Source organism: Cetorhinus maximus, chromosome 23 (assembly GCF_964194155.1).
Source record: "Cetorhinus maximus chromosome 23, sCetMax3.hap1.1, whole genome shotgun sequence".
Taxonomy (NCBI): Eukaryota; Metazoa; Chordata; class Chondrichthyes; order Lamniformes; family Cetorhinidae; genus Cetorhinus; species Cetorhinus maximus.
This window is the reverse complement of record NC_135901.1, coordinates 23,217,540-23,231,439: the sequence shown is the minus strand read 5'-3', so window position 1 is coordinate 23,231,439 and position 13,900 is coordinate 23,217,540. Positions and strand designations below refer to the sequence as shown.

The 13,900-nt window shown below is 43.8% G+C and overlaps 3 protein-coding genes across 3 annotated transcripts in view; 1 reads left to right on the top strand and 2 right to left on the bottom strand.

The window, feature by feature from the left end:
• The window catches only part of LOC144697326 (uncharacterized), a 228,137-nt gene that overhangs the window by 185,636 nt on the left and 28,601 nt on the right, over window positions 1-13,900 (bottom strand). The window lies entirely within an intron of this gene.
• LOC144698435 (uncharacterized) overlaps window positions 1-13,900 on the bottom strand; it is a 53,417-nt gene that overhangs the window by 22,092 nt on the left and 17,425 nt on the right. The window lies entirely within an intron of this gene.
• Window positions 3,238-5,525, top strand: LOC144697333 (uncharacterized). The gene is made up of 2 exons (XM_078569320.1): window positions 3,238-3,797; window positions 4,766-5,525. Coding segments are annotated over exons 1-2 (372 nt in total). The 5' UTR covers window positions 3,238-3,795; the 3' UTR covers window positions 5,136-5,525.

Here is a 13,900-nt window from a genome sequence, read left to right as displayed (position 1 = left end):
GGAGGGGAGAAGACTGAGGGGAGACTTGATAGAAGTTTTCAAAATAATGAGGGGCCTGGAGAGAGTAGATAGGGAGATACTGTTCCTGCTCGTAAATGGATCGAGAACCAGAGGGCACAGTCTTAAAGTCTTTTGCAAAATAAGCAAATACAAGCTGAGAAAAAACTCTTTTACACAGCGAGCAGTTATGGTTTGGAATGCACTGCCTTGGAAGTGTGGTGGAAGTAGGTTCAATCGAGGCATTCAAGAGGGTATTAGATGATTATCTAAACAGAAACAATGTGCCGGGTTATGGGGAAAAGGCAGGAGATTGGCACTAAATGAAAATGCTCAGAGAGCCAGTGCAGATAAGATGGGCCGAATGGCCTCCTTCTACACTGTAATAATTCTGTGATTCTATAATTTTTTTCAAACAAGTACAGAATCATGGAAAGGAGAGGTAGAGAGCAACAATGAGCATTGTGTTATGATGGAAGAGAGAGAGATCAAATGACAAAGGTGATGATGGTGCAAGACAAAATTGTGCGATAATGAGACAAGGAAAGTAACTAATGAGCCAGAGATGAAACAAAAGACAGGTCCAGAGAAGGCATAAATGGTAACAGCAAAACCATTATCAGCACCTACTGTCCGAAAAGATGGGAGCAGTGGTAAATATCTGAAATTGTTGAAATGAATGTTGAGTTTGGAAGGTTATAAAATGGCGAATTGACAGGTGAGGTTCTCTTCTCTGAGCTTCCATTAAGATTGAAAGGAACAGTTCCAGAGGCCGAAGACAGAGAGGTCAGACCAGGAATGGGGTGGTGAATTAAAATAGCAAATTACCAGATGCTCAGAAACATACTTGCACACTGAATGGTGATGTTCCGCAAAGCAATCATCCAATGTTGATTTATCTCCTCAGTGTAGAGAAATCACATCATGAAGAGTGAATACATGATACTAAATTGCAAGAAGTGCTGGCAAATCATTCTATCACCGGAAAGTGTATTTGAGGCCCTGGAACCTGGAAAGGGAGGAGGTGAAAAGGCGGTTGCTGCATTTGCTGTGCTTGCATCAAAATCTCCTGGAATGATGCGAGAACGAGGAGGTTATACCAATCAACAAAGATTGAACAAATTGGAGATGTTTTCTCTGGAAAGGAAAGTGAGAGATGACCTCATTGAGGACTCTAACATTATGAAAGTGTTCGACAGGATAGACAAGTGGGAGATGCTTTCACTTGTGGACAGATGATAATAAATATAAGTTAATCACTATTAATTCTAATGTGCAAATCAGGAGCAATTTCTGCAACCAGGTATAAAAACAGAAAATGCTTCTAATACATCCCACATCTGGAAGCATCTGTGGATTGGAAAACATCGTTAATGTTTCAGTTCTGTGAACTGATGCAGTGCAGTTTTGAAAGGTCACAGGCCTGAAATGTAAACTATGTTTTCTCTCCACAATGCTACCAGACCTGCTGAGAATCACAGAATTTTCTGTTTTTATTTCAGGTTTCCAGCATCTGAAGTACTTTGCCTTTCTTTAAGGGAGAGATTTGAGAATCTGGAACTCATTATCAGAGGAGTTGAGATCCCCGTCTGACTGGAAACTTATGGGTAAAATCACACCAATGAATAGTTTGCTCACAGGCTGAAAGTTGGAAGGGATTCACTCAGTCATTCCATTTATTGACACAGTAGCACAGACACACTGGAGAAACACCACTAAGATTAATCAAATGTATGATGGGATTTACTGATCCCACACCTATCAACATTCCAGCGATAAAAGTTCAATGGATTTGATCCACAATTGACACATTATTTCTGGCAAGACACTTGTTCCATGTATCAGCAGAAAATCACTTGTTCACCCCAGCTGCTGAGATTCCAATAAGTTCACATCGAACTAGAGGAGTTTGTTCTGTTATTTACACATCGGACAGAACTATGTGGAGGTTCTGTGCAACTTGGTTGTTGTATTAATTGATTTAATAATTTTATATCTTTGTCTTATGGCTCCATTGTAATCTGATCGCAAAACATAATTTTAGTACATAAAATTAGTATGCGGGTACAGCCATTGATAAGGAAGGCAAATTGAAAGTTGCTGTTTATTGCAAGGGAAATGGAATATAAAAGTCGGGGTGTTGTGCTACATTTGGACAGGGCATTGGTGAGACCTCATCTAGAGTACTGTATGCAGTTTTCGTCTCCTTGTTTAAGAAAGGATATAAATACAGAATAAGTTCAGAGAAGGTTCACTAGACTAATACCTGGGATGGTGGGGCAGTGGGAGGGGGAGGGGGAGGGGAGCGGGGGGTGGGTGGGGTTGATGGGCGGTAGTGCTTTCTTGCAAGGAAAGGTTGGACAGGCTGGGCCTGTATCCATTGGAGTTTTGAACGTTAAGAAGTGAATTTATTGAAATATATAAGATCCTGAGGGGACCTGAGAGGATGGATGCCAAAAGGATGTTTTCCCTTGTGGGAGAGACTAGATCTAGGGGACACAGTTTAAAAATAAGGGGTCTCCCATTTAAGACAGAGATGAGGTGGAATTTTTTTCTCTCAGCGGGTCATGAATCTTTATAACTCTCTTCCCCGGAGAGCAGTGGAGGCAGTGTTAGTGAATATTTTAAAGCAGGTGGAGGTAGATTCTTGATTGACAAGGCGGTCAAAGGTTATCAGGGCAAGCAGAACATATGACCATATGAACAAGGAGCTGCAGTAGGCCATTCAGCCCCTCGAGCCTGCTCCACCATTTAATAAGACCATGGCTGATCTGATAGTAACCTGAAATCTGCATCCCACCTACCCCCGATAACCTATCACCCCCTTGCTTATTAAGGATCTATTTACCTCTGCCTTAAAAATATTCAAAGTCTCTGCTTCCACTGCCTTTCTGGAAGAGAGTTCCAAAGCTTCACGACCCTCTGAGTGAAAAATAATTCGTCTCATCTCTGTTTTAAATGGGCGACCCCTTTTATTTGGAGCTGAGGCCAAAATCATATCTTATTAAATAGCGGATTGGAAGGTCCGAATGGACCTCCTGCTCCCAATTCGTGTTGGTAATTTTCTATTGAACATTGCCTTTCAATGGCGACGCTCTTACCCAGCATTCGCGACAAAAGAGAACGTGCCCCAAATTCACTGCAGGAGTCTCTCGCGCAGGCGCAGTGGCGAGTTGTGGAGTAAGCATGCGCCTTGCCGTCTCATACAGGAGCATGCGCAACGCTATTCCAAAGGCGCATGCGCATATTTGGTGCTGGCTTTTCAGTGAGGCGGTCAACTTGACGCCGCAGCCTCTAAGAAACGGCCGATTGTAGGAGGGCAGTAAATGTGGTGGACTGGGTGGGGAGGCTTCATAAACACGCAGTGGAGAACTCAAAATCCGAATAAGAAACTCTGTGTCCTGCGTTGCCATCAAACGGAGCTGCAGCTGAGGGACTGAACCTGACAACAGACTCAGATTAATGGCCGCCATCTTTATATGGGCAATGTGCAGCGGTGCGCATGCGCAGTCATCCATGTCCTGTCAGCAGCAGGAGAGAATATTGTGCATTTCTACCCTGGACTGTCAGGGATGGATTTTGGAAACTCAATTTACAGGGGGTTAGAAGGGGAGCATTTACACACAGCAAACTCAAATCAAAGATTGAAATGCTTTTCCCTTCTGAATTTTTAATCTTGGACTGACAGTGGTGACTTTTTTTTGAACAGGTCATTAGAAGACCAGGATTTGAAGGCAGGAAACTCAAACCAAGCAACGCATCAAAACCTGACAGCACAGTCGATTCATCAGGACCTGAATGTATGTTGTCCTGTGGCAATAGATTCAAACATCTGTGCAACTGGAAATAGGGAAAGGAAAGTCATGGAGGAATTCAAAAAGAAGGATGAGAATTCTAAATTTAGATGCTGCATAACTAGGAGCTTATGTAGGTCAGCAAGGACAGGGTGATGGGTGGGTGAGTGAGTGGGACTCAGTGCAGAGGACATAGTCAGCAGAGATTTAGATAATCTCAAGTGTCTGAGGGGCTGAATGTGAGAATCCAGCCAGAAGTGTGTTAGAATAGCCAGGTCTAGAGATAACAAAAGAATGGATGAGAGTTTCAGAAACATGAGCTGAGACGGTGCAAAGTTGAGCAATGTGACTAAGATAGAAATAGGCACTGTTCGAGATGGCACAGATATGTGGTTGGAAGTTCAGCTGGGGGTTAAATGTGACAGTCTGGTTCAGCTGTAGATAGCCAGGGAGACAGATGGACCGGATGGAGTCATTGGCTCGGGAATGGAGTTTGCAGTTAGGACTAAAGACATGGCTTCAGTCTTACTAATATTTAAATGGGAGGAAATTCCTGTTCATCCAGTACTGGATGTCAGTCAAGCCGGGACGATGTGTGACTTGGAGAAGAACTTGAACGTGATGGTGTTCACACACACCTGCTCCTTTGGTCCTTATAGGTTGTGGAGGATCTGGTTGAATTTTATGTATGTAAAATCCCTCTCTTTTGCTCCTTGCTGCTCCCATCCCCCTCTCTCTCCTCCAATTGAGGTCAGATTCTTGTGTAGACCAAGATCAGGTGGCAGATTCCCATCTTTGAAGGACATTAGTGAACCATTTGGGTTTTTTGACAATCCAGCAGTTTTCATGGTCACTTTTTCCTAGTGCCGGCCCCACAAATTACCAAATTCATTCAGCTCAATTTCACAACCTGCCTTTGTGTTTTTGTGGGTTCTCTCTCACTCCCTTTCATCTGTTTTAAATCAATTTCACAGGGTCTTCGAAGGGGAGGATTTGCAGTCGGGAAATTCAAACCAAACATCAAATCAGAATCTGTCGGAGTCACCCAATTTGTTGGAACCTAAATATCATCAGGTTTTGGACATGGAAGGAAAATGCACCGTTCACAGTGGAGAGAAACCATACACGTGTTCTGTGTGTGGACGAGTCTTCAGACAATATTGTCACAATGGGGAGAAGCCATGGAATTGTGAGGATTGTGGGAAAAGATTCATATTCCCTTCTCAGCTCGAAACTCATCAACGGAGTCACACAGGGGAGACACCATTCACCTGCTCCGAGTGTGGGAAGGGATTCACTCAGACATCTTACCTGCTGAGACACCAACGAATTCACACTGGGTAAAGGCCGTTCGCCTGCTCCGTGTGTGAGCAGGGATATACTCGGTCATCCGACCTACTGACACATCTGCGAGTTCACAATGGGGAGAGACCATTTATCTGCTCAGAATGTGGGAAGGGATTCACCCAGTCATCTAGCCTTCTCAGACATCAACGAATTCACACTGGGGAGAGACCGTTCACCTGCTCCAAGTGTGGGAAAGGATTCAGTCAGCCATCCCATTTGCTGAGACACCAAGGAGTTCATAGTAACTACAGTGATTGAATTTTGCTGTTAATCACAACCAGGACTGAACCATGTTCATTGGGGTCTGTTTCTGCTGATGTTAACAATCTCCAGCCAGTTATAGAGACAAATATTCTGGATAAAATGCAAATAAATCATTTTTGTACTAAACACACAGCATCTTGAATGTTTTTAATATTTTTAACACATTAATTCTTTTTGAAGTGTTCTCCCTCTCCGCTGTGTCCTCACCTCCAACAACAACTGTGAGGAGCTCATTGAGCTTCTTTGTCACTAAGATCGAAACAATCCAATCAGCTGCTTCCCTCCCACTAACCCATCAGGCTGAACTGCCTTCAAATTTCATCCATAGTGTAGGACAAAGTATTCAAGAGAAAATATTGTGTGCTTTGTGATAAATATATACTAATATTGTAGGGTACATGACATTCAAGAAGAATAGGAAGCTAGGTAAAGGCGAGGGGGGGTAGCACTGTTAATCAAAGAGGGCATTGGTGCAATAGTTAGAGATGACCTTGGTTCAGGAGTTCAGGATGTAGAATCAGTTTGGGTGGAGATGAGGAATCGTTGGTGGAAAAAGTAATTAGTGGGTGTGGACTACAGGCCCCCTAACAGTAGCCACAGTATAGGACAAAGTATTGAAGAGGAAATTTTGTATGTTTGTGATAAAGGGATGGCAATAATCATGGGTGATTTTAATTTACACATAAACTGGAAAAATCAGATTGGGAATAGTAGCCTGGATGAGGAGTTCTTAGAATGCTTTTGAGATTGTTTCTTAGAGAACCAACCAAGAGCAGGTTATATTAGACTTAGTAATGTGTAACATGACAGGATTAATTAATTACCTCAGAGTAAGGGCACCCCTGGGTAGCAGCGACCACAATATAATTGAATTTTACATCCAGTTTGAAAAGGAGAAGAGTGGGTCTAAGACTAGTACCTTAAATAAGGGCAACTATGTGGGGATAAAAGCTAAGCTATCTGAAGTGAACTGGGAAACCAGGCTAAACGATAAATCAATAGAGAAACAGTGGCAGACACTTAAGGAGATAATTCAGAGTATTCAGAATAAGTACATTCCTACTATTAAGAAAAATTCTAAGGGGAGGACCCACCATCTGTGGTTAACTAAAGAAGTTAAGGAAAGCATCAAACTTAAGAAAAAAGCAGGGAACTCCACAAAGTTGAGTGGCAGGACAGATGATTGAACAGAATATATAGAATGGCAGATAATGGCTAAAAGGTTAATCAAGAGAAAGGAATTAGAGTATGAGAGGAAGCTAGATAGAAATTTGAAAACTGGTAGCAAGAGTTTCTACAGGTACTTAAAAAGTAAAAGAGTAAGTAAAGTGAGTGTTCGTTCTCCAGAGAGTGACAGTGGGGAGTTAATGGTAGATAATAAAGAAGGAAATGGTGGAGGAAATGAACACATATTTTGCTTCTGTGTTCACTATAGGGGATACAAAAAGCATTCCAGCAACAGCTGCAAATCAAGAGGTGGACGGGAGAAAGGAACTTGGTGAAATTGAAATCACTGGGGAAATGATATTGACCAAATTGTTGGGGCTGCAGATCTCCGGGTCCCGATGGATGACATCTTAGGGTCTTAAAGGAGGTTGTTAATGATGTAGGTGATGCACTGGTGTTAATTTTCCAAAATTCACGACATTCTGGAAAGGCTCCATCAGATTGGAAAGTAGCAAATATCACCGCTCTATTCAAGAAGGGAGGAAGTCAGAAAATAGGAAACTATAGGCCAGTTGGCTTGATGTCTGTTGTGGGGAAGTTATTGCAATTGGTCATTGAGGAGATTATAGCTGGGCACTTAGAAGAGCTCAAGGCAATCGGGAAGAGTCAGCATGGTTTTGTGAAAGGAAAATCATGTTTAACCAATTTATTGGAGTTTTTGAAGGAGTAACATGCGCAGTGGATAAAGGGGAGCCTGTAAATGTACTGTACTTGGATTTCCACAAGGCATTTGATAAGGTACCACATCAAAGCTTATTATGGAAAATAAAAGTGTATGGTGTAGGGAGTAACATATTAGCATAGATAGAAGATTGGCTGGCTGGCTGGCAGAAAGCAGAGAGTATACATAAATGGGTCATTTTTTGATTGGCAGGATGTGGCGAGTGGAGTCCCACAGGCATCTGTACTCGGGGCCTCAACTTTTTATGATTTACTTAGATAAATTAGATGTGGGGAGTGGAGAGATGGTAACTAAATTTGCAGATGACACAAAGATAGGTCGGAAAGTATATTGTGAAGAGGACTTAAGGAGGTTGCAGATGGATATAGATAGGTTCAGTGAGTGGGCAAAGATTTGGCAAATGGAGTGTAATATGTGAAAATGTGAAGTTGTTCATTTTGGCAGGAAGAACAAAAAATCACAGTGTTACTTAAATGGAGAACGGCTGCATAATTTTGAGATGCAGAGGGATCTAAGTATTCTAGTACATGAGTCACAAAAAATTAGTATGCAGGTGTGGTAAGTAATTAAGAAGGCTAATGGAATGCTATCCTTTATTATGAGGGGGATTGAACATGAAAATAAGGATGTTATGCTTAAGTTATACAAGGCATTGGTGAAACTGCATCTCAAATGCTGTGTGCAGTTTTGGTCTCCTTATTTAAGGAAGGATATAAATACATTGGAGGCTGTTCAAAGGAGGTTTACTAGATTGATACCTGGAATGAGTGGGTTGTCTTACGAGGAAAGGTTGAACAGACTGGGCTTGTTTCCACTGGAATTTAGAAGAGTGAGGGGTGATTTTATTGAAGTATACAAGATCCTGAATGGCCTTGATAAGGTAGATGTTGAAAGGATGTTTCCTCTTGTGGGTGAGTCCAAAACTAGCGGGCACTGTTTTAAAATTAGGGGTCGCATTTTTAGGACAGAGAGGAGGAGCAATTTTTTTCTCTCAGAGGGTTGTGAGACTTTGGAGCTCTCTGCCTCAGAAGGTGGTGGAGGCAGGGTCATTGAATATTTTTAAGGCAGAGGTAGATAGATTCTTGTTAGGCAAGGGAATCAAAGGTTATCGGGGTTAGGTGGGAATGTGGAAATCGAAGCACAAGAAGATCAGCCATGATCTTATTGAATGGCGGAGCAGGCTAGAGGGTCTGAATGGTCTACTCCTGTTCCTATTTCTTATGTTGTTATTCTTTCCAGAGCCCTTATCCTGTACATTTCTTTAGTTTCTCTCCCATCTCCAATCATCTCCGCTCAGTGCTCATTTTCTCTGTTAGATCCACCTCCTGTTCCATTGGCCATATTCTCACGAAACTGCTGATCATGCGCATTCTCTATGTTTGCGCTGATATCGTTAACAGTTCTCTCTCTTCAGGTGCTGGCTTGCTCACTTTCAAATCCACCATCATCACCCCCTCCTCAAAATAACAAACCCTCTGTCCTTGGTCAAAGAGGTCTGAAAGGAGGAAAGTGAAGTAGAAAGGTGGAGAGGTTTCAGGAGGAAATTCCAGAGCTTAGTGTCCAGGCCCCTGAAGGCGCCAATGGTGCAGAAGTTAAAATCGGGGATGAAGGACATTGGGTAATGGTGCTCCATGTATGTGGGCTCGATAGCCCAGGCTCAAGACCCAAATCTGAACGTTGGGACATAGTTTGACGGTCCCTAGTCTCAGATAAAAATAATTCTTCCTACAGACATTTTGTAACATCTTTTTTTATTGATACCATAAAAAGTTAGGACCAGTTGAGCTCTCCTGGGGATTGACTTCAATAGATTTCAAACTTTCTGGATTTCAGTGTTACAACAAGAATGTGTTTGAGTAAATTTTTTTTAAAAATACAAATACTGAAAAACTGGAAAGGACGAAAATTGGGAAATACACAGCAGGCCGATCATTTCAAAGTGATAAATGAATGGTCACTGTTTCAGGTAGGACTCCTTCAGAATGAACACTTCCCACCAGCACCAACACCCCCCTCCACCTCCCTGTTCACTGAACATTCCTTCACCCACTCATCCACCCATTGCACATCCACCCAATGGCACCCAGCCTGGATTGACATTCAGCACGAACCCAGCGAGAGGGTGAGCTGGCCCTCGGGATATCAGAATGGACAAGAGCTGGAAGTGGTTCCAATCAATACATTTTCTGTGTCATTATTTAAAAAGGAAACTTAATATTTTGTCAAACCCCTATGTGCACACCCTTGGTGAATTACAATTTATGGCCCAGACCCTTCCTATTGCTTCTTCATGGTTTCAGCAGAGGGAGAGACAGGCTGCTCAGATCCCTGCTCTCACTACCAAGAGGCTTGTGGTCTCCACCCTCTGGGTTTCAGAGCCCCTCAGGATCCTGGCAAAGACTGATCCACCTGTATCTGTACAGGGGCAAGTTCAGCACGTGGGAGATGGGGCAGCATGTCGGGAGATGGGGGCTTTGTGGGGCAACAGGTGAAAAGTGGGAGCACTTTGACCGGAGTTCCCACTTCTGTGTCTCTTTTCTCCATCATCCCTCTCCTGGACCAGCGCCACATCATTCCTCCCATTCTGCTGCAGACCAGCTTGGTGGAGATCAGTGACGTGTTGTAAGATCAGGGATACAATATCTGTCATCCTGATTAAGACAACAGATATCTCCTACACGGCCGTGGTCATGGCCTGCATGGACCCATTTCAGAGCTGCTGTTGAATCTCCATGGAGGCATCCACTCTCTCCATGACAGACAGTCTCTGGAACCCTGTCCAGCCCGACGACATCCCTGTGCTCCTCCGAATAGGGAGACTGTAGTGTAGTGGTAATATCACTGGAGCAGTAATCCAGAGATTCAGGCTATCTGTGAAGGGTCTTGGGACATTTTAATCTGTTCAAGGGTAAATCCAAGTTGTTGTTGTCACTGCCTTACATTGGGAGACTCCGAAATGTCACATAAACACTTGCAAACCTTCAGACTGAACTTCACTTTCAGTCAGGAGCAGATCACAGTTTCACACCAATTTCTAATTTGACAGCATATTTGGTAAAAATATCACCATCTAATAATCTTCATGAGATGTGAAGAAATTCATTGAACATTAATAGAAACAGCTCTCGTACGCTCTGCTATGAAGAAAGTTTCCACAGCAGCTTGTTTGGTGACAAACACAGGACAGGCCTGTGATCTCTACCAAGGACATCTCTCTATCAATGTCCCTGAAACAAGAGATCTCTAACCCTGATCAAGTTAGATCTGATGACCCACATGTAAACCAACTGTCTGAGTGAAGTTTAAACAGGCTTGAGAGGGAACATCACTTTGAACAGGAAAGATTTTTTCAAACTGATCCATAATGATCTGGCTTCAGATTAACACCAAACACTTGGACTAGATCCAGAAGAATGAGAACAGAAGAGGCTGCCACATCCAGCTGCAGAGATCAGCTTCATCTGTTCGATCATCCAATCCAGGACCAGTAAACCATCCCAGGGAGATTGCCACCTCCAGCCACGGAGATCAGCATCCCCCTGATCCGGGACCAGTAAACCATTCCGAGGAGACTGTCCCCTCCAGCCATGGAGATCAGCATCCCCCCTGATCCGGGACCAGTAAACCATTCCGAGGAGACTGTCACCTCCAGCCATGGAGATCAGCATCCCCCCTGATCCAGGACCAGTAAACCATTCCGAGGAGACTGTCACCTCCAGCCATGGAGATCAGCATCCCCCTGATCCAGGACCAGTAAACCATTCCGAGGAGACTGTCACCTCCAGCCATGGAGATCAGGATCGGTAAACCATTCTCAGCTGTTATAGGTTGTGTGTCTTTTCTGAATATTTAGCGGATGTAGCATATCTAAATGTTGCCTCTTTTTGGGTAATCTGTGACTCCTGGACTAAAATCTTACAGTTTCCAGCAATCACAATTGCTCTTCTTGACTCCAAATACAGTTGTAAAGGGGCCTTCTGTTTCGTGCCTGGAGCTCTGAGCTATGGAAGAGAGCGGCTGGGACACATTTCTTACACACCTCAGGATTAATACAGAGGTTCAGTCCTGGATGTGACTAACAGCAGCAAAAACAGCAGAATCCAACTCCTGCAGACACTCGTGAATTCTCTGGTGTCTCCGTGTCCCACATACTCTCCCTCCTTATCTCCTGATGACTGGGATGCTGAAGTTCCACCAACTCTGTTCCCCAATAAGGTGGCCAAACATGCACTCCGCTCGCTGAAGCGGCCCCAACTTCATAAGATCATAAGAAATAAGAGCAGCAGAGGCTATTCGGCCCGTCAATTCGGCTCAATAAGATCACAGCTGATTTTATTCTGGCCTTCACTCCACATTTCTCCTCGCACCCATTAACCCATGACTGCCTTGTGGATCAAAAATCAGTGCAACCAACTCAGCCTCGAAAATGTGCAATGACCCAGCCTTCACTGCTCTCTGGGGAAGTGAAGTCCATCTGACAATGCTCCACAGACCTGTGGGTCCCTGAAACCCCGCCCACTGCCGCTTCCCTCACAAAGATGGCCGCCCAAGAGCCCCACTCTCTGAACAAGCCCCGCCTCCCTCTCCCAAGATGGCGGCGGCCTGGGTAAGTTGACTCTCCTTTGTCTCCACCTATCACTGGTCTTCTATCCAGCTTTACCTATTCCCACCACCCCACCCCCCTCCCCCTTAAACAGTATATATTTCACCACATTTATACTTCTCTTCAATTCTGAAGAAGAATCATATGGACTCGAAACGTTAACTCTGTCTCTCTCCCCAGATGCTGTCAGACCTGCTGAGTTTTTCCAGCAAGTTTTGTTTCTGTGACCCGGGTCTGTCACCGGGGAGGAAGCCCCGCCTCCCGGATCCGCCCTTACTCCCACTCGCAAGATGGCGGCCAGTGAGCCCGCTGACCCCGGGCCTGTCACCGCGGGGTAAACACGAGGCCTGGGGCCTACCCCAGAAGTTGATCCAGTTCCCAGGCCAGCCGCGGTTTCCATTCCTACCCTGTGCTCACAATCTCCTCCCGCTTCCCGAACCGTCAGCTCCTCCTCACTCTGTCACCATGACTGACACTGAGCATGCTCAGAGCGCACACCCACACTGCACCTGCGCACTGGACTCCTACAGGCATTGATAGGGGACTTTCTGAAGCGCGGGGTGTTCAGGGTAAATAAGCTGCCATTGATAGATTGAATTGCGGGCAGAGAATGTAATGCTTCGGCATTCCAATTAAGATCGTTGCTACAGGCAGAATACAAAAAATAAACGCTTACATTATGTAGAAACCCGAATGTCTGGACCCTCCTCCCTGATGCAATCTATGCAATCACCGCCACATCCACCCACAATTTCAGATTGGAAGAAGATTCAAAGTGGTGATCCAACACTGTTATTCATAATTTACACGGATGACGGGGACTTGGGAACAATGAAAATATTCGTAGCTGATATCAAACAGCATTTCTAACACTGAGGAAAAATGCAACATAATACAAGAAGACATTAGAACACCTGCAGACTGGCAGTTAAGTGGCAAATGAACTTCAACAACGAGGGGCTAAATGGCCGACTCCTGCTCCTTGCCCATATATTCGTGTAATATGCAATGATATACCTTGGGAGCAAAAATACAAACATTACCTAGACCTTAGAGAATAAGAAACTGAATGGAGAAGAAGAGCAGTGCAATCTCGGGAAACAGATGAATAATGACAAACATTACTGTAAGTCAGCAAATCAATTAAAAATGCTCACAAAAGACCCGGATGTATTTCCAGGGGTACAAAATTAAGAAACAATGAAATAATATTCAATTTGTTTAGGACCATGCAGGCAGTTCTGGTCTCCATACAATTAAAAAGTCCAATAAGCATGGGAGCTTGTGCAAGAAGGATTTGTAAGGATGATATCATAACAAAGCGATTACAGTTATTTAGAAAAAAAGTAACAGGATAGGGCTTTTTTCTTTAGAAAAATGAAGACTTAGAGGTGACCTGCCAGAGGATTCTTTAAACTATGAATGGGTTGTACGGGGTAAAAGTGGAGCCAATGTTTCCACGTAGGGGAGAATCAAAAACCAGGACCATATGTACAAGATAGTTCCTAATAAGCCCAAGAGGAAAATAAGCCCAACAGGAAAATGTCTTTACTCAGAGAATAGCTAGAATGTGAAATTCACTACCACAGGAAGTGGTTGAGGTGAAATAACTTAGATGCTTTCAAAGGAAACTAGATGAGTACATGAGAGAAAGGAAATTAGAAAGAGAAGCTGAAAGGCTGAGGTGAGGGAGATGGAATGGAAGGAAATTCATTGAAGATAATCATTGTACCAAATAGTGTTTCCAGACTCGATATTCTCTGTAATTCAATGTCATCACCTACTGGCTCCTGATCAGCTATCCATCACTTGTACTGCACATGTTCAGAGTACAACCCAGTACTGCGTAATCACACTGGGCTCTGCAGTCATTGATGGAGCATATTCTGCCACATGGACATTATGGATTGTAACAGCATCATTGAAAGCCCAATTGGTGAACAGACATTTTTATCGACAGATCGAGATTGGAATGAGAGGCCTGTT